Source organism: Trachypithecus francoisi, unplaced genomic scaffold, assembly GCF_009764315.1.
Source record: "Trachypithecus francoisi isolate TF-2019V2 unplaced genomic scaffold, Tfra_2.0 Lachesis_group11, whole genome shotgun sequence".
Lineage (NCBI taxonomy): Eukaryota > Metazoa > Chordata > Mammalia > Primates > Cercopithecidae > Trachypithecus > Trachypithecus francoisi.
In genome coordinates, this window is record NW_022681456.1 from 107,811,718 (window position 1) to 107,838,717 (window position 27,000).

General features: G+C 35.7%; 1 protein-coding gene across 3 annotated transcripts in view; it reads left to right on the top strand.

The window, feature by feature from the left end:
- SOX5 (SRY-box transcription factor 5) overlaps positions 1 to 27,000 on the top strand; it is a 1,052,575-nt gene that overhangs the window by 994,863 nt on the left and 30,712 nt on the right. For all 3 annotated transcript variants that reach the window (XM_033222675.1, XM_033222676.1, XM_033222677.1), the window contains 2 exons: positions 11,098 to 11,275; positions 24,262 to 24,407. In XM_033222675.1, the coding sequence (XP_033078566.1) occupies positions 11,098 to 11,275; positions 24,262 to 24,407 (324 nt within the window). The remainder of the gene's footprint in view (positions 1 to 11,097; positions 11,276 to 24,261; positions 24,408 to 27,000) is intronic.

Sequence of the window (27,000 nt, forward strand, 5' to 3'; positions counted from 1 at the left end):
ACAAAAAAGGTGGTCTAAGGATTCACAGAATAAGGAATTGATAACTTTATGAAAAGTTAAAAAAATTAAACACCTAATATCCAAAATTCAAATCCAAGAGTCAATCACTTTAGTGACAAAGAATTCAATCTAAATAATCCAAATGAAATGAAATGCAAGAAATTTTTTTCCCCGTAAAACTCTTCCTTCATGACATTGTTTTAGATTAATCATAATGATATTTATTTCACTATTGAAGTTTCCTAGTCACTTACATTGCCTTAAAATGTTTTATCTTCTAGTGTATAAATTTCTTCTCTCTCATGACCTATCACTCTCTTGGCAATAGTGTTTGTGTAACAAATTAAAGAATTAACCCACCACTTGGGGGAAAAAGAAGAGACAGGGGTAGATGGCACAACTGTTCTAATTTTGTGTTCATAAAGGAAAATTGTTAATTAAGTGGCCTTGTTGTCTGGGGAAATACTCAAGGTTCGTGATCTTGTGCTAAGGAGAGCAAAACTGCGGACACATACACACGGCGTGGGTTTAAGACCAGAAAGTTTAATAGGCAAAAGAAAGGGGAGAGAGAAAGTGAGAGCACTTCCTCCTGCGGAGGAAGGGGACGAACGAGTGGCGGAGGAAGGGGACGAACGAGTGAGAGCACTTCCTCCTGCGGATGCTCAAGCGGGTTTCTGTGTTTGGGAAGAGATGTGGTCCATTTTACAGAGGGGTTTGAGGAGGTCGTATTTGATTTACATAGGGCCCAGGAGATTGCTTTGCCCAGTGTCAGGTGTGCCATTTACATCGTCTGTGAATCTTTTATTATGCAAATGGAGTTTATCTGGCAGGTACCCTGACACTCACACAGGGACAAAGAGAAGGGAGGAGATATCCTCCATGTTGAAGGTACCTGGCTTCTGGCATAGCTGCCGGCATTTACCTATGCAAGCTTCTAGCTTGCTTATCTATGCTTGCAGTTTGATTTCTCAGGCTGCTTTTTGTTAGAAATGTTTCAGGGGCTGCTTTTTATTAAAGGAAAATTCCACTGAGAACTCCTTTATTCTCACTAACTGCCTAAATAATTTCTTACTAACTCCTATATCACTATTACTGTACTGCTCTTAACCTGAGGAGTAGATCTCAGTCTAGGTTAAAGTAAGTAGGGTACGAGAAGTGAGTTTTGCATTTAAATTTTATTTTTACTTATTTTTGGACTTTTTACCTTTTGTCTTCAATGACTGCCCCTTTTTCTCTATCTGTAATGAATGGAATGAAAAGAGTTGTAGTTTGGATGTACTGACCTAGTCAAGACTCAGGTTACATGAATAGGAGGAAGCCTGTGGCTAAGTAGTTCCTGACAATGGCTTTCTTAGCAGACATCTCTGAGTAGAAAGCAGTGAGTCCCAGGGACATCAAACTTTCAACTCTTAAGAGGAAAGCAAGGGAGCAAAGTTCTGAAGACTGAGAAGAACTGAAATTCAAGTGGTGAGGAGAATTCATTACAAGAGATTTAAATATAGAGGGATACATTTTGATATTGCATATGTTCCTATTCTATTATTCACAAGTCAGAGTAACATTTGCTGGATGTGTATGTGCATCATACATAAAGCTAAATAACTTTTGAAATGCTATAATAAAAACAATAGGAAAAACTTTGAATTAATCGAGTTTATTCATAAATCTCCACTATCCATTAAACATTTAGTAGTTAATAGTATTTAGTAAATTTTTTTTCTATTCAAGGTACATGTGGGTGTAAACAGTATACTCGGAACACTTTAAAAAGGAAAGTTTTCTTAAAGTATTTGAAATTTGATTATGTAGCCATCAACAATTCAAGAAAACAACACAATAAAATGAAATACAGTGATATGAATGTTACAGTCAATAACACTAGGGTGCTGCCTTAGGCTTCCCTAGCCTTTTCTTGCTTCGTGTTTTATTCTAATGTCTAATCCATTAAACACACACACACACACACACACACACACACTCCTACACACCTGTCCTTCTCCAAGGTTCTGTGCCTTAGACAATTTGGCCTTCACTCATCTCCCAAATATAAACCAATGCATGCTTTATATCAGTTAATTGTCGTAACTGTCATTACTCATTAAACAGTCAGTTATAGTGGGTTCACCAGACTGTTGGGGATTTGTGCCATAGGAGCTGTGCATGCATGTTTGTGAGCACTGAGAATGACTCTTTGATGTAATTAATTGGAGCTCGTAATAAATGACTTATGCATAATGATGCTTTCTATTATTTCTCCCATTCTGCCAGGTTGCTATCTAAAGATGGTATATCTGCATATAACCAGACCAAACTTTTCAAAGATCTGAGAAAACATAAATCTCTCAGAGAGCCATAGATAACTATTTTGAAAAGGAATTTTGGAGTCCTCTGAGACTCCTTCAAAGTGTGTCATTTTGTTTTGTTTCAAGTTCATCAGTGTTTCATTAATATTTTCATCAGTTTTTCTTCCCCCGCCTCAATGGGCTATCCAAGCCTTCATGTGGTATTTTTACTTCTCTTTTATATGACTCCAATGGATCAAACCTTCTACCACTGATTTGCTTTGATGATGTTATATTGTTCTGCTTTCCTTTTGATAGTAATTCCTTTTGTAGATTCCAGTAGAGATGCTGATGTGCTCATTTTGTACATTTAGGTTCAGGTGGAAATGCCATTTCCAACATAGAGATGATAGTAGAATTTGATCAGCATGACTTCCATTTCTTTGTTTTATAAAGTTGTATTGCTCTGTGAGCTCCTGTTTTACTTTTTTTTAATGAATCTATTCCATCATTTAACAGTTTTGTAGTTCTTGGCTTATGTTTGTATACAGATCTTCAAGTGGAACTAACAGGAAAGCAACAATGACAAATGCTTTGTAATTATAAATTTAAGGACTTACCAGGTGGTGTCAAAAACACATTACATTTTCTTGTACAAGAGCGACCAACTCCTTAATTTCTCTAAAGCATTTTTAAAAGATTTTGGAGATTTACATTTAGAGGTTAAAAAGAGGAACTGGTGTGATTATTAACATCAATTCTTACTGCTCTATGCTTCCTTTTAGCCTCTTGGTAAAAGAACTGTTAATCATTTCAAAAGATAACAGCAATCATCCAGCTGTAATGGACACTATAGGACAAAATAACCATTATTATTAGGAATTTGAAGTTGTCTGGGGACCAGAGGTTAAACAAAGTTGAATTGGAAACACCATACATTTCCTACTGGCTCATGTTATAACTATAACTGTTCTCATCACACATTATTGTTGACACGTGTATTCCTCCCATTCTTCCTCTTTTCAAGTATAGTTAGAAAAACTTACTCTGTGGAATTTCTATGAGTGGGTTTTCATGTGATATTGTGGGTTAAATGTCTTCTAATATGACATTATTCTTGGTAAATATGTGGAAACTGTATTTATATGGTGTATTTTTAGGACATTTTGGAAATAAAAAGTAAGATTAGATAGTTAATCTAAAATGAAAAATTCAAAAGCTAAGTTAGAGATCTTAAAGGGAAAGGAGAATAAATATTAAAAGAGAAGGAAGGAAAATGTAAAAAGGAATGGTATGGCACTATTTGGGTTAATTCAAGGCAATTTTTGAAATTAAAAAGTGAATGTGGGGCCAGGGACGGTGGCTCACGCCTGTAATCCCAACACTTTAGGAGGCCTCGGTGGGTGGATCACGAGGTCAGGAGATCGAGACCACCCTGGCTAACACAGTGAAACCCCGTCTCTACTCGGGAGGCTGAGGCAGGAGAATGGCGTGAACCCGGGAGACGGAACTTGTGGTGAGCTGAGATCGCGCCACTGCACTCCAGCCTTGGCGACAGAGCGAGACTCCATCTCAAAAAAAAAAAAAAAAAAAAAAGGGAATGTGAAGTATAGTTGATATTTCAGAAGCCTCACTATTCTTTATTTATTTTTAAATATATGTGTGTGCTTGCACGTATCATTTACAGCATTGAGGCATTAATTCAACAAAGTCAGAAAACAAGGAAAATGTTGAGATACTAAGGGAAAGTGAGCAGGGGCATTTTAAACAGCAAATAAAATGATGGGTACTCTTTGAATACCTTTAAATTAATTAAGGGCCAGCAAATTAAATGTAAAGAAACATGTAATTACCACATTGAAGCACATGTCCCCAACCACACTACTAGCATCTACTTTTAAAAGAAGCAGGTATACATTAAGCAAAAGTGTAAAATGGCAAATAAGGAAGCCAAATGAGATGCTAGAACATATTACCCTCAGCTAAATAAGACTTACATTTAAATGGCCATCAAGTCTAATGGTAGCATTAACAAAGCAAATGCATACCTATCAAAGAATTCCTGGCGCTCTTTCTGCCTGGTTAACAAGGCATTTTGCAATTTGTAAGTCTAAACGTAAGCATTTGTTCATGAAAAGGGGTTTCAAGACTATGTGCTATGTAAAATGATAGACTTGAATTTTAGGAACCTACTAATTAAATAAGGAGTTGGGATGGCTACGTAAGTAGGATTATTAATCCCTTGAGGACTAAGAAAATAATGTCAAGATTGTTAGTTATTTTTGTCTTAGATTACTTTGACTCTTGCACATAAACGTAAACCTTTTCTCCTTTAAGTTCTGCTGAGCAGGTACATTTCAATCTCTTTGTAGATCCTCATGATATTTGTTTGTTTTGTTTCTTCTAATAAACCTCTATGGACCTGTAGCAAAGAAATGCCTTATTTGGGTAGGAGAGGTGAAAGAGGGCTCCCGCAATGCATTGAGGTAGAAAACGAATGAGAAAGGATGAGTGTTGTGCACAAGCTAGGGAAGAGAGGTGCAGCAACAGCGCACATTATGCAATTCAGGCTGTCATGTAACTTCCCTACTTAGGTTAATACGATTATTTCATCAGAGAGGATAATAGCGGCAGCATGATTAATTTTGCAACATGTTTCATGAATGCCTTTACTCATCCCCATTTGTTATTACTGCTACTTATTTCACATGAGTATTTATGATAAACATGGGGACAATCACAATTTTCAAATCATGCAGAGGAACAAGCCTGAAATTTTATTTACACACACACACCACACACACACAGATATATATGTATATATATTTTTTCAATCATTGTGTGGCTGTTGAAGAATCAAAGTATTTTTATAAATGAAACATTATATTGAGTATAAAGACAAACTGTTCTCAAAGAAGTTTAAACACATACACACACTTCCACTTAAATATATATCTAGGTTTTAAATAAAAAGTCAGTGGACTTATTTTCTTTATTACTGACCACATAAAACAAAAGCCTCAAAGCTCCATGCCTAAATGTCCTTTGGTTTATGGGTTTCTAATGCCTGGCATATAATAGCCATTAATAAATAGTTGAAATACCATTGGATAAATAATAAATGGATGAATGTATGGATGATTGAATAAATGTATCTGTTCTTATCTGTTGCCATTAGACTGGTATACATGTGTTAACTGCCAAATAAATTTTGATTTTCAATAATTAATTTAGGTAAATATTTGAGGAAGTGGAATTTTGAGACACCTGTGATATGGAATGAACCAAATAATCAATTAGATAATGAGAATGAATAAAGATGTGAATAAAGATGTAAATAAAGATGAAATTTAAATTCTGAAAGGTTTAATCATGTGCATGTCCTCGGTAGTGCATTTTGTGGTCTAGCAACCTACATGTGGGTATATTTCCGTGTTGTGAGAAGAAGAACAGAGAAACAGAAACAAATAGAATTCTCTAGGATGCTTGGATCTCTATTATCTAGTTCTCTATTAAAACTCCTTAACAAAGAATTGAAAAGCTAAGGAGTGAGGAGAGAGAAATAACACCCCAGGATTGCTAAGACTGCTTTCTGTTTATTAAATTATGTTTGATTTCTCTAAATCATTTGGTGTTTGTACATTATAAAATTATGACTTTTATACAATTATGTGACAGTAACATATTTTCTTCTAGAATAAATTATTTGAAAACCAACTAAATGAAATATATTTTAACTTTGTATATTTATTTTATAGTGTTTAACTTTATGTGGAATAAGTTTATGGTGACAATTGGTATTCCCTCAGTGCATCTAAGGCTACATATTTGTTCCACATTCTTTATGCAATTTATTTTCATCTGTGTGGCAAATTGTCATTGGCTGGGATTAACTGATTAAGGCCTCTATAGTATTTCTACTACTGTGACCACCTGGTATTGAGATGTTAGCTTTCAGATAAGTTATCATAGCTATAATTATGGAAATGGAACATCCCAGACCTATATGTTTATTTGGATTTTACTTACTTTGCCTTCTATCCCAGAAAACTAAGATTAGCTTAGTAATTGATTAGAAGAAGTTATATCATGAGTGAGCTTCTAAAATATTATTTTCTTGTACCATGTGTACATGAACTCTTGAGATTTTTCCAAAAGAATAGTCCAAACCACTCTTTAGTATTAAAGGAAATTTTCAATGCTACATAGTGTAGAGGACAGAGAAGCACAAAAGAAGTCACCGAGACAAGTGAATTTGTGCCTTAACTTTTTTATGTATAAAATGGCAAATGTTTGTATTACATCATTTTATTGCAGATATATTATTTTTCATGCGGTTATTGTGTAACGGAATTATATAGCTAGGACTGAATTTCAGAAGTTACATTCCATCAATGCCTTTTTAAATTTAAGATTAAATTTGTCACAGAAATTAAAAGAGTATTGTATGTTGAGTCCAAAAACCTGGGTTTCATCAGAACTTTCTAAGCCTTACTTTCCTCCACAAGATTAGTAATTACTTCATAGTCTTGAAGATTAAATAAATTCTTTGGAATATTTATAGTGAACCCTATAGATGTAAATTATAGCCTTCTATTAGTTAAAATTTGTTTAACTTACACATTTACTTAAACATAAATGCTTACTTTATATTTATGATATACAAGTTTGGAGCTACTAGGCAGATAACTAAATTCTTAACTCTTTGTGTATAAATGAGATAATTATGAAATATGTTATTTTCAAAAGTTCCAATTGGCAACCTCATTTAACTATTAGGCAAGTAATTAACAGGAAATTGCTTTGCTCACTGCTTGATGGTGTAGTTGATAGAAATAGTATCTTTTTCAATTATTTTTGACCTTGAAAATTACTCACATCCTTTTATTCATAAGTAATTTATTTAACATGTTTAAATGTGTGTTTTATTTGTAAGAATAGGGGTTAATCATGTTAAGCTTTCAAATTTCTCCAACATAGGATTACAACTAAAAAACAAAAGAAAAGTCTTACCTTCAGCATTTTTTGCACATATTCATGTTATAAGAATGCATTCCAGAAATAAATTGTCCATGTCCATTTTATAGTTAAGATTTTTAAATTTTCATCTACTCAAATGAAAAATAATTAATATAAAATGGGAAACTAGTGTAATTTTTGTATTCTTCATAAATAATAGGCATTTGGTATAGCAGCTCGGTAGTAGATTATTAAAAGAACAAAATTGTGAAATAATATCATATAATGGGTCAAAATTATTTATACAGTTACCAGTATAAAGATCAAGAATGTGAGTTCTTATTAATATACCATTAGCCTGGTCACACAATGGAAGAGAAGGAAAGGGCAATTTTGAATGACATTTATATCAACTTTGGAACTGTCAACCTCTATTATGTCCTTGGGGCCTTGCACTTTTTGGCTTTCAGACATCTGTGCTGCCTTGAATGGAGGTGCATACTAAGAGATTCTGTGGGTCTCTTGCTCTAATAAATGCTTTGAATAGTTATCTTTCAGCATGGGCATATAATAGTTATTAGTGCTTAAAGCTAAGACATACGAAACTTCATCCCATCAGCACCCACATCCACATCATCTTCATCAATACCACCATTCCCCCCTCCCTATACACTCACACTGTGTTTCCTCTCTGCTCATAAAAATCTTCCCTGTTCCAACTCTGGGAATACAGTCCTTCTCTTTGCTTTGCTTTGTTTTGCTTTTTTTGTTTTGTTTCTTTTTCTTTTCTTCACATTCAAGTAAAACAGCCATCTTTGATCCAAGCATCTCCCGAAACTTTTGCAAGAGTTATGATGATGTCAAAAAGAAGTTCTAAAGGCGTCATGACAGAAGTCAGTTTCACACAAAAGGTAGTAAACAGGTACTACATTGAGAGGGGAAAACAGTGCCTGGAATATTTGCAGCTGGGTAGTAAATAGTAAAGTCCCTGACAGTCAGGATATTTAGGCTTCACTGACCAAGAGTAGATCTGGATTCTAATCTTTATTGTCCCATGGAATCTCAGTAACATTCAATTTATTATGCATATGAATGTTTCCATTATTAGCATATGATATGTCCCAATTATATTTTAAACACTGAGGTAATATTACATATTTTTAATGTTATCTTCTTATACAGAAGAAGCTTTTTAAAGGCTTTGGAAGTCTAATAAAACTTTTTCAATAGTCTCCCTTTATATTATTAATAGATGAGGCAGTGGCTCTTACGCTTAAGTGTACATCAGAATCACCTGGGAATGAATACTTGTTAAACACAGGTTGCTGGACCCATCCTCTGAGATTCTATGATGGAGAATTTGCCTTTCTAACAAGTTCCCAGGTGTGCTTATGGTGCTAGTCTGTGAACCACATTTTGAGAAGTATTCATTCATACTAGATTAAAATGTGAGGATACAATACTTCCATATTGCTGCCAATTATGACATCATATATAGAGATTATGGTTGAACAGGTCATGTTTCAGATTGAACAATTTAGGGATAATATTGCCCCTATAGCTTTTTTTTTTTTTTTTTTTTTTTCTGACACAGTCTCACTCTATTGCCCAGGCTGGAGTGCAGTGGCGCGATCTCACTCACTGCAGCCTCAGCCTCCCCAATTCAAGTGATTTTCCTGCCTCAGCCTCCTGAGTAGCTGGGACTACAGATGTGTGCTACCATGCTCAGCTAACTTTTTTTATTTTTAGTAGAGACAAGGTTTCACCATGTTGGCCAGGATAGTCTCGATCTCCTGACCTTGTGATCTGCCCGCCTCAGCCTCTCAAAGTGCTGGGATTACAGGTGTGAGCCACTGCACCCGGCCATTGCCCTTGTAGTTTTTAAAATGCTAAAGTAAACTTCTCCAAATTATATGTTGCATCAATCATGGAATTATTTCATTTCCTGTCAAGATCCTATGAATCAATATAGATTTGGTATAATCATCTTTAATTTCTTACGTATCTGACATCATAGAAGATTGCTAATTTGAATTATCTCATGAATTTTCAAAATTTCTTTTACTGAAACAAACAATATAAACTAAAATAAGATGTATTACAAGAGTAATTTTTTTCCTAGTCTGTTCATGGGATTCTTAAGTGCACATAACCACAGAATCAAATAATAATCTAATAATATTAAGCCACTTAAAAATGTAGACTTGATGCCAGGTGCCATGGCTCACACCTGTAATCCCAGCACTTTGGGAGGCCAAGGCAGGCAGATCACTTGAGGTCAGGAGTTCAAGACTAGCCTGGCCAACATGGTGAAACCCCGTCTCTACTAAAAATACAAAAATTAGCCAGACATGGTGGTGTGCACCTGTAGTCCCAGCTACTCAGGAGGCTGAGGCAGGAGAATCACTTGAACTGGGAGGCGGAGATCACAATGAACCAAGATTGCACCACTGTACTCCAGCCTGGGCAACAGAGCAAGACTCCATCTCAAAAAAAAAAAAAAAAAATTAAGTTAAAAAAAATGTGTGTGTATATATGTGTGTGTGTGTGTGTGTATATATATATATAAACTTGAAATTGATATCATATTTTACCATTTAACCGTTTTGTAAAGTGATTTATTTCAGTGGTTCTTTTGGTAAAACTGTGCATTAAACTTTTGTATACAGTAATTAACGTACACTTTAATGTCACATGACTACCCCATTTGATTAAAAATTTTTCTACTTTCAACAAATCATCCTGTTATTGGTAAATATTTTATGTTCTTAACATGAAATAGCTAAGTGGAAACTAAATTTTTATTCTACAATAATATTAATGTAAAATTTTATATATTGTAAACATTGATATATAAACAAGTGGCACGATATTCCAATGTTAGAGCACAGGAAAGGAACAAAATAACCTTTTCAATTTCTAATTTAAAAAGTTATATAATGTTAATATTATCTCATTCTTATATTCGTATATGATGTGATATAAATTTTAATGATACTGTATCCATAAGTCTCATGTATGAAATTACCTAAGAGAACGATTTAAAATTGAGTATAAACTGTGTTTTGACCTGTCAAACCATAGAACAGCTGGAAATCATCAACCATGCTGAACTGATCACATGATCTTCATGACACATATAGTATACTAAAAGAAAAACCTGGAAAACAAATCTGGATTTTGAAAACATGATGTTTGTTTAGTGTTTAGAACAGTATGACATATAAATAAGTTGTACATATTAGGGTTATGTTAATTATGTTTCTTTTCATTTTTAGATCAACTTCAAAGGTGTTTCTGTAAAACCTAGGGAGAAAGGATTATTTTCTAAGAAAGTTAGAAATTTTCTTGTGTGTGTGTTGAATTTGGAGAGCAGTTCTGATTGGAGGCACACAACTATCTGTGGTCCTCCATCATGGGTGTTCCAGGTGCTCTGCCTAGGCACCAGTGTACAAACATGCATCAGATCCAACCCCTTTTCTTTGGAGATTAAAAAAAAAAAAAGCCTACCTACATCATATTTCAAATTTAATGTATAATGTCTCTCAATACAAATGAATATAGTACCAAGAGTAGCTTTTTAAGAATATTTCTTACAGGTTACAAAAATTATCTGCTTTCTGTGGATAGTTGAGTACACATGTATTTTCTCTTATACGAAAGGTATTTGGAATGTGTAGTTGAAGGAGACATTATGTTGGCAGCTAACCAAATGCTGTAATGTTCAGAATGAATGTTAAGATCACTGATTGGTAGAGTAATTTGATGGGAAATGACAGGCTGCATACCTGTTTTTTTCTAGGCATTTTTGATCAGCCTTTCCTTATCACAGCTCATGTTCTAATGATCATTGCAGGATGAAGTGGCACAGCCACTGAACCTATCAGCTAAACCCAAGACCTCTGATGGCAAATCACCCACATCACCCACCTCTCCCCATATGCCAGCTCTGAGAATAAACAGTGGGGCAGGCCCCCTCAAAGCCTCTGTCCCAGCAGCGTTAGCTAGCCCTTCAGCCAGAGTTAGCACAATAGGTAAGTTCTGTTTCTTTTGTTCTTGCTGATTTTCTGTTTATGGCTATTGAATGGAATCAACTTTAAATGGCACATCACACACACTCTATACATGGCTTGAGTTCATCTAGGTCCGTTTTAAACATGCAAATGAAATTTCACACTAAAGTCTAAGTTATAATGCCCTCCTAAAAATCTAATCGTGTAGGTTATACCTATATTTCTAACTATGTCTGTACAATATAAAAAGAAGACTAAATGACTAATTGCAGTGAGCAGTGATGGTTCCAGAATGTTATTGTTAGGTGACTTACCTTTTACGTCATTGAAATTTCCATTTTTTGTGTGAATTACACAAAGTATACATTATGATGAAATGCATTTTGCCTCTATCGTCAGTCAACCACAAGGATGTGAAGTTTGTTCACTTTCATTCTGCTTGAGGATTATTTGCAAACACCAAAGTATTATAAAGAGTGGATAGCTTCGATTCTGTATAATTGTAAATTCAGTAGAGTAAACAAAATAGTAGAAAACACTTTTATAAGCTGACTTTGAAAAATTCAATGATTTTAATTTCAGTATACATAAATCAGACTGTATATACTGATTTCAACACAGATTTATTGACATTTTTATTATTTTTTTTCAATTTTTAAGGAGGCCAGCCCTCAAGGAGCTCATGGTTTAGTTAAAGGAAAGTCATTCATTCTATGGTATAAGTCAGCTGTAATAAGTGCTATTGCAGAGCACATATAAAATTCTACAAAGAGAGGAGATTGTTGGATTCTGTCTGGGAAGGACTACAGAAGAGTATGAGTTAGATATATCCTAATTCAAACTGAGCCTTGAAGAAGAGATAGATCCCTAGGCATTCTAGACAGTAAGAAAAAAATCATAAAGTGAAATAGCATATTTTTGAGAAATGCACTGATTTGTCTAGACTGTAGAAAAAATGTGTGGTGGAAAGTGATCACAGCCAAAGCTGAAAGGATGAGATGGCAGAATGATGTTGGAATTCAGGAAACCATTGTTTAGGTGTAGGGCAAGAATAAGTTACATGAGATAGAAATAAGCAGTGATAAAGGAGAGAATTGATTAAAAAGATTAATTAAGGAAGAGTTGACATAATTCAGTCACAATAGAATATATCTGGTAAAGGTCAAGTTGTAGACAGAGGAAACTAGAATTTTGAATTTATGAAATAACAAGGATTATTATGCCTTTATTAACAATTAAAGGGGAGCCCAGAATTAGAGCAGGTTTGGGAGAAGACATAAACATGTAATATATGTTGAATTATAAGCACAAGGAACTATTTAGGTAGACATGTTCAGGAAGAAGCTGGAAATATAAGCCTCGTAGGTAAAAGGGGTACTAGAATTTTAGATATGGAAATTATTCCTTGATGAGGTGGTTGAACACAGGAGAGCAAATAAGTCCACCAAAAAAGGCTGTGTTTGGTAAGAAAAGAAGTGGAGTGAAGAATCATAGGTATTGCATTAGATACTAATAGATAGATAATTAGATGTATCTACTATACTATCTATTAGATAGTATATAATTAGATACTAATAGATATATAATTAATATTATAATATAGCTAACTAATATTTATTGCTATGTAACAAATTAACCTAAAACTTAGCAGCTGGTATTGCATTAGATACTAATAGATAGATAACTGATATTAATATTATAATATAGATAACTAATATATTATTTATTGCTGTGTAACAAATTAACCTAAAACTTAGCAGCAGAAAACAACCAATATTTATTGTCTAATTTATTATTATTTATTGTTTAACATTTATTATTATCTGTTTTCTGGAGGTCTCGGTTCCTTGCCACATTAGGCCTGTCCCTAGGGCTGCTTGTAGTATGACAGTGGACCTTCCTGAGTGAGTGATCCAAGAGAAGAACAAAGAGAAAGGCACAGTGTCTTTTATAACCTGTTCTCCAAGTTCATCCAGAGGCAATTCTGCTTTATTCTGTTTCTTATAAGAGAATCATTAAATCCAGCCCAACTCAAGGCAAGGAGAATTAGGCTCCAACTGAAGTAGAGAGTATTAAAGTATCTTTGGATATATTTTAGAACAACTATACTTTTTTTAGATGCAAAACTGATGAAGAGTAAGTTGAGTGTCTGAGAATAAGAATAAAGAGCAAGTGGGTATTTTAGAATAAGAGTGAAGATAGGGTAATGTCATGCTAGCCTAGGAAAACTAAGTTTCAAAAAAGAGGGATTATTTAATGGTGCAACTTCTGCAGGACAATTAAAGAACGTGAAGAATAAGAGCCTTAGGATTTGGTTGGAGTTCATGGACAGGTAGACTGACAGAGAAATTTTAATAGAATGGTTTGAATAGATTTCCAGTTGTACAGAGCAGAAGACTATGAGGAAAGAAAGTTAATTTGGAGGCATAAACTCATCTCTTTCTAAGTTTGGTGTTGGAAAGTGATAATACTTTGAGAAGGCTAAGTAGAGAGAGGTTTTAAAATAGGAATATGTATATTACGCTTCAAGGGGGGAGAGGAAGAAGAGTTAAAGCCATGTATAGATACGAAAAAGTGCAAAAGACATGTATAGATATGAAAAGTGATGGGAAGGGATTAACCCTGGTAAAGGAGAAAAACTTTACTTCTTCCTGAGACTGAAGGAAAGGAAGAGATAAATGGTAAAATTTCAGAGAAATTTTGGAATGATCAGAATGAAGGCTGAAGGAGTGTGTATCAAATGTTTTAACCTCCACAAAGTAGAATTCCAGATTATTTGTTAAGAGGAATTCAATCTGGGCAGTGGGGCCACAGTGAAAAGAGGAACAGTGAAAACTGAAGTTTTGAGAAGTTTGAAAAAGGTTTCAGACACATGTGTGCTTTTTCATCTTATGGTCTAACTCCAGTTACTCGGCTCAGCATCCTAAATGAGCTCCAAGATTAGATTTACTTTTATGTACTATGTAAAAGAAAAAATATTTTATTTGGCAAGAATCATTCACTATCCTAATATACATGTAAGCTTATAAATGTCCTAGTGTTAGTACATGAGCAACTTTTGCGATGTTGTTAGGACTGGAATGTGTGACTAGTAGAATAACTAATATGTTTTTATTTGTAGCATGTATGAATATTTTTTCTTTAGCATTCCCAAGGATTAAGTATGGCAAAGTATTTTAGAAAGGCAAGAACATACTAAGTGTCATTTATCATTACTTTCCCCACTACTAAAACATCTCTTTTTTTTTCTGAAAAGTCCCTTCACCACATACACATCCCTCATAATTTCCAAGGATTTAAGTCCACTACAATTTACTTTTCTCTTTTCAACAAATGCAGATGTTGAAAGCTGAAACTTTAATGAGTAATAATGTAGTTGGATAAAAGCTGTGAGGATTAATGGTGTTGTAAAGGTCACTCCTGAAAGAAGAATTAGTGTGTGATGCCATTATTAAACCACAGAAAACTGTGGACTGAAAGATGACTTAAGTTATCGTTAATGACATGTGGCTCTTTGCTATATATCTATTAGCTACAAATATAGAAAGTGACTTTTTGAGGTTGGTGACCAATATTACAGTGTATTCTATAAGAATGCTTTTGATATGGTACGCAAATGATAGGCAGCTCCAAAGAAAGGAGATCCTTAAAAGGCATGAATAGTTCAGAAGAATGATGGATAATTTTAGAATCTTTTGACCAGATGTTATCTTTCCCTTATTGGCTTTTTCCACCTATATCGAACATATGTATAACACTTTTAACTTTTTTTTCAAAGCATTTTTTTCATCTATTTTCTCACTGCAGCTGTTCTACAATTATAGACCCTTAACTAGATGGAATAGATATCCATATAATCTAGTCAAAGCTTGTTATTTAGCAGATAGGGAACACAGACCTCAAGAGCCTATGTGTCTACCTAGGGATTTGAAGTAGTTTTTTGTCAGAGCGTAGACAATTCTTATGATTCTATATCTATTACCTCAGCTTTAATTTTAAGGAAATAAATGTACATAAAAATCTAGTAACTTATCCAGACTTAGAGCTAATGGATTTTGGAGTCTTATAACCATAATTTATTGGTTGGCATTCATTCTTTTTAGTTGTTGCCTTTCAGTAGCCACTCTGCATTAGATGCTCTTTAGGGTCATTTATCATTTCACTCATACATGTAACAAATGAGATTTAAATACTCTCCCTTTGCCATACGTTTTGCTTAGTCTGGAGGGTAAGCAGACAACAGCCTTGGACTGAGACTTTCGGTGCCTGCAGTCTTTTTCCTAGCACATCTTTGAAACATATTGGAATGTACTGTTCTTAGCCTTCCTTCCTCAGAGGCATTAACACTTGAAAACTAACTATACCTGAGCAAATGTAGTAAATGCACACTGACCCAGTAAAACAAAGGGTAATATTTCCAAGTCCATTAATTGGCTACTTGATTTGTACAGCATCCAGTTTAATATATGATGACTTGAAGGAGGATATTATTTTGAAAGTTTGTTAGTTTACATTTTTATTTTATTTATTATTATTATTATTTATTATTTATTATTTATTTTATTTATTATTATTTTATTTATTTATTATTATTATTATTATTATTTGAGACAGGAACTTACTCTGTCTGTTGCCCAGGCTGGAGTGTGGTGGTGCAATATTAGCTCACTGCAACCTCCACCTCCTGGACTCAAATGATCCTCCCACCTGAGCCTCCCAAGTAGCTAGGACTACAGGCATGTACCACCAAAAATTCAAAAATATGAAAAAATATATATAGAGAGAGAGAGACAGAGTCTCGCTCTGTCACCCAGGCTGGAGTGCAGTGGCGCAATCTCGGCTCACTGCAAGCTCCGTCTCCTGGGTTCACACCATTCTCCTGCCTCAACCTCCGGATTAGCTGGTACTATAGGCACCCACCACCATGCCCAGCTAATTTTTTGTTTTTTTAGTAGAGACAGGGCTTCACCGTGTTAGCCAGGATGATCTCGATCTCCTGACCTCATGATCCACCCACCTCGGCCTCCCAAAGTGCTGAGATTACAGGTGTGAGCCACCGCGCCTGGCCAATTTTTGTATTTTTTTAGAGATGGATTTCCCCTTGTGGTCCAGTCTGGCCTCGTACTCCTGGACTCAAGGGATTCGCCCACATCAGCCTCCCAAAGTGCTGGGATTACGGGCATGAGTCACTATGCCAAGCTGGTTTTTAATAAGCAAAATTTATACAAGGATTTTAATGAGAAAAACCTTGTTTGCGGGAAAGTGATTGAAGGAATGTAAAAGAATATTGTGATTCATGGAAAGCCATTGGATTATCAGGAAGTTGGAGATATCATTCAAAGACATCTGGCAATTAATATTTGCATAACACTTTACAGTTTGCAAACTGCTTTCACATGTATTATCTAATTCCTGTGAGCTTTCACAGATAAAAAATTGTCTATTTATCCGGGTGTCAAAAATGTAATGCTTATCAATGACCACAAAAATAGAAAAAAATATATTTGTTGAAAACCACTGGAAACACATATGCCATTACTTTTACTTACAACTGAAAAGTCCTATATAAAATAAATATGTAGTAAATAAGAATTTGTGTTGCATTAATATCATCTGTTAAATCCATGAATTTTAATAAATCTGTACCATATGGTCCAGGCTTCTATTGATAAGAAGACAGAAATGATCAATAGACTTGGAATTATCAAGGCAGATACTTTCAACTTAGAATATGCATTTGTTTCTTCAACAGATCCTGCCCTGGGCCAAAGGAATAATAGATTGAACTAAAAAATGCCAAGTAGTCCATAGACCACTATGAAAGACAAATGCAAGACAATATGACAATAAAAACATTCACAAGGTTTTGAAGGAACACGTGTGGGAAGCACTAATCTTGTCCAAGAACATGTCTAGGGTATGTGAGAGAAGTTCCCACAGAAGGGGTGATGTTTGAATAAATTCACACACACACACACACACACACACACACACACCAGAAAGAGCCTTTCAGCCAAAGAGGAAAACTTGGGATACAGGAGTGTGAAGTGAAAGGATGAAGGCCTGTCCTTGGAAAAGGGAGAATGTCGTGTACAGCTTAAACACGGGACTCATGACACACTGGCAAGAGGGGACACAGGAAAGACAAGCAGAGTTGATATCATGAGGAGATTTTTGGCCTTGTGAAAGAGTTTGGGACTTATCTCAGAATGATGATTTTCCGGGAACATGAAAGAGTTTTAAAAGTTCCAGTAAAAGCTGTACACTGTGATCTCTTGAAGATTCACAATGCACATTCACATATTCAGGATTTTAAAAATTCATGCAATTAAGCCATGTTAACTTAAATTTTGTATTTCCTACACTTACTTGTACATGGAATTATTTTTTCTTTTTCTTTTTCTTTTTTTTTTTTTTTCTTGAGACGGAGTCTCGCTCTGTCGCCCAGGCTGGAGTGCATTGGCGGGATCTCAGCTCACTGCAAGCTCCGCCTCCCGGGTTCACGCCATTCTTCTGCTTCAGCCTCCCTAGTAGCTGGGACTACAGGCACCCGCCACCACACCCGGCTATTTGTTTGTATTTTTAGTAGAGACGGGGTTTCACCATGTTAGCCAGGATGGTCTCATCTCCTGACCTCATGATCCACCCGCCTCGGCCTCCCAAAGTGTTGGGATTACTGGCATGAGCCACCGCGCCCGGGTGGAATTATTTTTTCGTGGGCTATTACAGATCATTATTTTATGAAATGTTTTTGGAAGCACTAGGGTACCAGAGGAGAGTTTGTAATCAGGGATTTTGACATCAATTTTTTTTTAATACACATAGATAGATAAATAAATAGATATTTCTATTTTTATCTTTAGACGGATTCTTGCTTTGTCACCCAAGGTGACGTGCAGTGGCAGGTGAACATAGCTCACTGAAGCCTCTACCTCCCAGGCTCAAGCAGTTCTCTGCCTCAGCCCCCCAAGTAGCTGGGACTACAGGCAAGCACCATCAAGCTCCACTAATTTTTTGTGTTTTTTTGTAGAGATGGGATTTCACCATGTTGCCCAGGCTGATTTCGAACTCCTGAGGTCAAATGATCTATGCACCTCAGCCTCCCAAAGTGCTGGGATTAGAGGCATGTGCCACCATACTCGGCATTTTTTTTTTTTTTTTTTTGAAATATTTTGAAATGCTTTATCTGGAAAGAGAGTAGACACAAATTCAAAGAGTGTAAGCCTAAAGACAGGAAAACCAGTTAGGAGGCTAAGGCACAGTGGGATATCAGGTGACTTTCATGAAAACAGAGGATGGAGAAGCAAATTTGAGAGCTGAGGAAGAAGTGCAGCTGTCAAGGCTTGCTTGCCTCGTATCTTTGAGGGTAGAGGAGAGACCTTAAATTATTCCCAAGGATTGGAAGGGCAACTGACAAGGTCTATGGAATTTAGAAAGCAGGGATTGAGGCTGTGAAAAGATGATGAATTGTATACCAGACAGCTGTATTTCAGGTACTTATGGGACATTCAAGTAGAGAAGCTTAGTGAATAAACAGATACATGTATCTGGCAATCTGGAAGGGTTTGAGGCAAGCGGTAGTTATTTTACAGTTCTTGGGATCATCTCTCAATTGTTAGAGACATGGTAAAGACCAGGGGTGGCATATTGGTTTCCTAGAGCTGCCATTAGAAATTACTGTAAACTGGGTGGGTTGAAACAGAAATTTATTCTCTTGCTATTCCAGGGACTAGAAATCTGAAATCAAGGTGTCAGCAGGGTTCGTTCCTTCTGGAAGCTCTGAATGAGAATCTGTTCCATGCCTCCATGCTGCAGACAGTCCTGGCTCATAGATGCATAACTCCAATCTCTGCCTGCCTATTCACTTTGCTTTCTCCCCTATTTCTATGGGTCAAATCTCTCTCCTCTTTTAAGGAAACTGGTTATTGGATTAGACGAATATCAACCTTAATTTCAGGGTGATCTCACCTCGAGATCCTTAATTACATCTTCAAATACCTTGTTTTCAAAAGAGGCTAGAGTCACAGATAATGAAGTTTAGGACTTGGATATATCTGTTGGGCAGACAAAATTCAACCCATTACAAGTGGTTTTGTATTTTATTTTCTTTCCTTGTATAGCAGCCATTACTAATTCTTTCCTTTTAGAGTTGATCTCCTCAAAAATTAGACTTTCTAGTTTGTCCCTTCTTTTCTGCCTCTGAAAAAATATATAAGGGACCTTTTTAGTTAAGAAAAACAAAAATTTTGAGAATATTTTTGGTAATGGTTAAGAAGAAACACCAAAGCATAAAACATCGAATTGTAGGCCAGGCATGGTGGCTCACACCTGTAATACTAGCACTTTGGGAGGCCAAGGCGGGAGAATGGTGTGAATCCAGGAGTTCTAGACCAGCCTGGGCAACATAGCAAGACTCTATCTCTTCAAAAACTTAAAAAGTAACTGGGGGTAGTAGTGCCCATAGTGCCAGCTACTCAGGAGGCTGAGGTAGGTGGATTGCTTGAGCCTAGAAGTTCAAGTTTGCAGTGAGCTATGATCGTGCCACTGCACTCCAGCCTGGGTGAGACCTTGTTTCAAAAATAAATAAATAAATAAATAAAATTATAGTGAATTTAACAAAGTTACAGAATCTCACAAATTTCTTACATTAATGATTTCTAACCCACATTTTCCAAATCTCATTTGAGATGTTAACTGGAAGTTATATTAACCTTTGCCATCTCGTTTTCCTCTTAAGACTGAGGTTCACCAAGGCCGGGCGCGGTGGCTCAAGCCTGTAATCCCAGCACTTTGGGAGGCCGAGACGGGCGGATCACGAGGTCAGGAGATCGAGACCATCCTGGCTAACACGGTGAAACCCCGTCTCTACTAAAAAATACAAAAAACTACCCGGGTGAGGTGGCGGGCGCCTGTAGTCCCAGCTACTCGGGAGGCTGAGGCAGGAGAATGGCGTGAACCCGGGAGGCAGAGCTTGCAGTGAGCTGAGATCCGGCCACTGCACTCCAGCCTGGGCGACAGAGCGAGACTCCGTCTCAAAAAAAAAACAAACAACAACAAAAAACAACAACAACAAAAAAAAAGACTGAGGTTCACCAAACCTCTCCTATACACATGCCCTCCCATCTGATCCTGACTTTAGATGCAATTGTTGCTTGAATCTATAATGAAGGCAGAATAAAATGTATCTATCAGATAGCCATTATGTGTCTCTTTGGCCTTTATGGTCTGAGGCCCATTTAATTGAACCTCTGTGCCAGCCAAGGAATGACATCTCCTCACAGATTGCATCATAATAGTCAAAGCCATGTTAACAAGAGTGCTAAGAGTGAACATATAGGGAAAATGAAAGTGTAAAGAGTAAAGAAAGGAGTCTAACATCTTTTCCTGCCTCTGCAGATACCACGTGCTATTTCCTCCTTCACATATGTTATTTCGTCTAATTCTTCCATCAACTTTACCTTCATTTTGTGGTTAAGGGAAGTGAAAACTTAGATTGAGCATTAAAATTTGTCAAATATCACACTTACCAAGAACTGGAAATCCCAGATCCAGTTGAATCCAATTTCCAAATTCTACTTATTTTACTATGCCATTTTATAAAGTGACAGTTACTGAATAACTTTCATTGACCATTTATTATGATGAAAGACTATATAACCTCACTTAATCTTGACATTTCTGTTATCTAGTGAGTGTTATCCCTATTTAACTTATGAGAAATTACTCATAAGTTACTTGAAACTTAGAAAAGTAAAACAACTTGTATAATTTATGTAGCTAGTAAGTGTCAAAGCTAGGATTTTAATTCAGGCTTGCCCAGCTCCAGAACACATGCTTTTTCTAATAATTGGAATCTTGAATCAAAATCTAAGGATTAGGTGAAGGAAGGGTCCCAGGCAGGGATACAAACACAGAGGAGAGGCAATGAGGAAAAAGGAACAGTGCTAAAATGAGATTCAATAATGAGAGGATGGTCAATGCTGTCATCCCTCTCAAGAAATGGAAAATATCCTTTGGATTTATTCGACAACTAAAGACCAATAGCAACAGAAACAAGATTGCAGTGAGAACTGGAGAGTACGGAGGGAATGGGAGATTATGAGATAATACATCTTTGAGAGGCTTGACTTCAAAGATAAAAAGAGAAACAGTATTGGAAAGAGAGGGCAAAACAAAGTTAAAGAAGACACTTTATTTGCTTGTTTTAGGATAAAAGAGAACCTTAAGTATCTACAGGTTGAGGTGGTAGAGAGGGTAGAGATAATTAGATAGATGATACAAATGAGAAACAGAATAATCAATGAAGAAGTATAGAAATCTAGAACTCTTATTAGGAGATTTGCCTTGATTGAAAGCAAAGTGACCATTTTTATTGAAACAGGAGGAGCAAAATAGGCATAAATGGACATAAATTTGAAGGCAGCAGAAGGTAAGAGTGTGGGTAGGGTCAGGAAGGTGAGAGTTCAGCCTTACTGCTTTTTGCAAAATCAGAGGCAAGGCCATTTGCTGAGAGAGACGGAGTCAGCAGGGTTAAGGATTTGGTGACTATGAGGAGAACAAACTGTAAAGAACCAGCAAACAATCCTATTAAGATTGAATGTTGTCATATATAAATGGCTTTATGATTTAACGTAGCAGACAAATGTTAACATTTCATATAGCATTATAATGAAACTCAAGTCTCTAAAAGCAAGAATGTTTATTTTAAAGTGAACAGTTATTTCTACCTGCACAGAAACACACATCTCAAATTGGAAATAACCATTACAGAATATAGGTCTGTCAGTTACTCCCCCTCATAATAATTTACATTCCTCTTGCATCTATATTAATCATTTTTCCTACACAATGTTATCTTGGCAGTCCCTAAAAAGCATAAAGAATTCATGCTTTTATTCAGTGCCATGTGCCAAGCCATTTCAAATGTATTTGTGTTCTGGAGAAGCTAATTAGACTACATAGAAGCTAAATAGACTACAAAAATGTATGATGCCAGGTTGCGTATAAACAGGGGTTAGAGCATAGGAAAATCAGACTGATCCTCTTAAGATATTACTAAATGAACGTATACCAAGACCGTCACGGTCATGTAAGAGTTGTATTTCTATCTAGAGTAATATTGTTCATGAATAAGTTCAAGAATTATACATTAAGAATGTTGTACAGGAGATCCAAATTAGGATGTTGAGGATAATAAAATACAACCATCTTTTACAGTAAATATTAGCCCTGAAGATCTGTTCTAGGTTTAGAGTTGTTTTCAATTCACTGTTGTTTATAATGAGCAGAGATGTTTTGTTCTTTGAATAAGTTCCAATGAATTTAGCTCTGAAAGGCAAAATATATAATCACTCTCAAGCTTCCCTTTTCTATCGCCTACACTGGAACTTTTCTTTCTGCCTCAAGGAGATCAGAGGACCAGGTCTACTCTGCGCATAGTAACAGGGGAAAAGGCATGAATCATTTAGAAACCTGCCAGCACTGAAGTACTGCATCAGTTTCTGACATCAGTTTCTTCAATAGAAACGTTTAAGCAGCAAGAAAATATTCTATGTTTTTTGGCAATCAGCAGATCAGATAGAAGAGTCTAGCAATACAACAAGGATGTGTAATCTGACATGATTAGACAAGGCTCTTAGTACCAGAACATTCATAATTGAGACAAAGAGTATTAATAACACTTTCCTAACACGGCAGTTAGCCATTTTATATTTCCTTTCTTTAATCTTAGTGTTTTTCAACAAATCATGGGATTTAATAGCGTGTTTTGGCAGATTAGAGGATTTATGGCCCAGATGTTTTTTGTTCTAAAAATGGATTAGGGTGTAAAGTTTGCTGGAATCCATGGAACATGTTGAGGCAAGCCGGTCATTTTATGTGTGATTAGTGCCTGCCTTCTGTCTCACAGTCCCTCCATCTGTCACAATTCACCCATGGATCTGGTTAGATTTAGCCTCGTGTCACAAACAAGTCCCTTTTCTGGGCAATTTCATATTACAGATTCATTTTATGCCATTTTATGCCCTAGTTAAAAGATAGGGAGAGAGGAAGATGAGATATTAGCTTTTCTTTAAATACTTGCAAAACAATCTTTTTCCGTCAGTATTCTATTCTAATATAATGCAGATCATCATACTAATATGCATCAAATAAATGAATGACCAGTGTTAAAAATAAAATTAAATAAAAATAGTTTTGGTTGTTACATCTGTTATTCTGTAAAAACAATATTTTGGTAGTGTATATTACTAACCATGGACTGTGGAGTTGCATGCATAAGCTGATCGTTTGGCCATCTTATTAAGAGTGTGAATTAAGTGTGACTATAGTTAAGAGTAGCCACAATTTCTTATCAAACAATTACAGGTGCTTGGTTACATTCTGTGCTTGAAATTTAGCCTAACTATTACAAGTTTGCATCCATAGCAAACCACTGCCACCTGTGGTTTATTTCACCATAAATGGATTTTTAGGAAGAAAATGCTCCTCAGTCAGTTAGTAATGATTTATTTATTCTGTATATAACCTAATAGTGCTATACAGACCCTCTTAAGTGGCCTTTCTAATACTAGGAGACACTCAATAATCATAGTTATAATTATGAATACCTAAATCCTGTGCTAAAATTCAAAAGTTCCTTGCAGGAAAAAAAAAATTAAAAATGGGTTTTATATTTGCACTACAAAATAATATTCGAATAATAACTAAAGCATTTACTGAAAAATTACATTTTCAACTTCTTTCAAAATAGTTGGAAACAACCATATTTCACTTAGGTATTATATTTTTATTACAGATATTTGAACATATTGGAAACATGTTTATGTATGACTATATGAATCAGTCATTGTCAATTATTCATTCATTCATTTTAGATAAATCCCATGGAGAAATCATTATAGGCCGGACACTAGCTGTTACCAAGAAAAGAAGTGATTTTTATGGTTACAGGCTAGCCTAGACATGCATTTATACAAAAGATATCCTTTGATCTGTCTCATGTTCAGGTTACTTAAATGACCATGATGCTGTCACCAAGGCAATCCAAGAAGCTCGGCAAATGAAGGAGCAACTTCGACGGGAACAACAGGTGCTTGATGGGAAGGTGGCTGTTGTGAACAGTCTGGGTCTCAATAACTGCCGGACAGAAAAGGTCAGTTCATAACATAACTTACTTTCTAGAAATACTTAATTAAATCGCCTGATGCTTTTATAAAAATATATATATATATATATATTTCCATCTTCTTATCATCCTCAGAATGATTCTCTGTCCCTTTTCTCCCTCCATTAATATAGACGGCCTCATCACCTTCCTAATCAAAACCATCTGGAAATAGAAAGAGTTCTAATTCTCTTGATCCATCTCCAAACCTTATTGACAATGAATATCCCCTTTTATGCCACCAGCTTGTATTAAAACAAAATGGCATTTGAAATATCTGAGTCTGACTAAAAGTTTTGCTTTTCAGAGATGCTTAACTTGTATTTGGGGATGAGCTGGATTTGAAATGCTGAATCTTCCTTAATCAGCATAAGCTTGGATGATATCCATGCTCATATTCTAAGTATTTAGGATCCTGAGCTTGTCATAATACATTTCCAGCGTAAAGCACTGTCAAGTGTTAGATGAGTTCATGACTGGAAATTTTGACTTTATCATAAAACAAAATGTACTTATTAAAAACTTTGACATTATTTGTATTATAACTAAGGCCAGTGAAACTTCTGAATTTGAGAGACAGTGATTTCAAGCCCTTTTCTCTAAGCATACATGGTGTTTTATTTAGAAAAATATTATAAGTTGTAAAATCCTCAGAATTATGTACTTTTGGAATATTTGATATGTTTTAAATTGAAGTTTTAAAATGTTACCCAGTCCTCTTTACAGAATCCTCTAGATAAATAGATCCAGTAGATAAGAGAAAAAATGATCAGCTACTTAGCAATAACTAGAAAGTTAATCATAATGGGAAGCTTATGAGTCAAACAGAATTGTCCAGAATGAGCAGATTGCTAATTTGGATAGCTTTCTAGTTTCCCAGGTTTTATGTGGAGTTTGATGTATAATCACTAAGAAGCTGGCAATCTGCATAGTGAAGGTGAAATGTATGGGTGATCCTGTCACAACTGCTCTTTCCCTGGTCCTAATATGGTAAAAATTAAGGATGGAGAAATGATTTCAATTCTATTGTGTGTCCAGAGGGGAGAGCAAAGGATAGATCAGTATACATCCCTTGCAGTCTTGCAACATAAGATGTATGACATTGGTGTCCTGAGAAGGGCACATTTTTATAGCTAAGCACCAAAAGGAAGGGGGAAAGCAAAGTGACAGTTCTAAAGAAGGAATGATAGCAAGCATAAAGGAATTTATATTCAAATATTTAAACATTCTTGAAAGGATGCTTGAACAGAAATTCCTTTTCTCTGCTCCCCACGTAGAAATGAGTTTAACACTCAGCCAGATGCTAATGCAAAGTGACTCAAGCTATTCCTCGCAAGCATAGCTAAATTGCCGTTATTTGTTAAGCGCATTGAATTCAGCTGTGGATACAGCAGTTGGTTGCATTCAGCAAGCATCTGTACCCTTTTTTTTTTTTTAAATCCTCCAAAGCAGAGACAACTCTACCTATCTCCCCTTTCTCTTCCCCAGTGCTGGCTGGGAATTGTCAAGTGACAACCGACCAAATCCTTTTGGACAGGAAGCCTTCATCCTGAGTTCTATATACTTGCAAAGCAGGCCTTGTGGTTGAATCAGGGAGCCCATTAAAAGTGCTTTGATGGTATGGAAATTCATCTTCATGAAGCTCCTAGGCCCCTAAGCAGCGTGCTGTTTAGCTGTGGTTACAGATCAGTCATTCACATTGGAGGGCAATAATTGTGCTGACGGCTGGTAAGGCAATGGAAGTACATAAAATAATCCTAGGCCCTCCACCATGGCACTGTGAGTTAATCTTCTCTAATACAGATCAGCTGTTGTTCTAACACATGACTTTATGCTGGCTCCAGTGACTCTGCACAGCCTTTTGATTAAGTAACAGGAGTGGAACCATCTGCATTCACTTTATTCCATACTTGTCCATTGTTAGGCGACCTTATTGCCACTTCTCGTTCCATCTCCACAGTCATACTTTATTTCTCTGATTAGCACCTCCTGCTTGGGTTGCAGGAGTGAGAGTTGCCTCTGTTGATAGCTACTGCTTCAATTTTCCTTTCTCTTTTGTACCGTTATAACAACTTTTAAAAAATCTGTTTTTGAAATAATACCTGCCAAAACCTGTTGGACAGTTAAGATGTCTCTGTTCTCAAGAAGATCTTCATTCCTGAATCTCTTCATCATGTACTTTCAATGCAGTTGAGTTACATCTTGAGCTATAGTCTTATAATTTATGAGTTTTTAAGTGAAAAACTTAAATTATGGAAATGAAGTAGTTTCATTATTGTAATAGTATGACAAACTCTTGTAATATAAAAGGAAACCTTCTCAATCAAAGGATCTGAATTATCTCATCCCTTATATTACCCTGACACCTGAAAATGAAATTGAGATTATTGAAACTCTTTGAAGCAGGTATTACTGTAGTTTGTGGTTGACTTTTCCTGTTGAAATAACTTGGGTGTCATTTCTAGAATATTAATGATCAATCTATGTCTGTGTAAGTCATGAAAATGAGATAATAATGTCACACTTATATCTTTAAATTAGTAATTATTCAACATTAGCACATGCTATGTATTAGAGACTG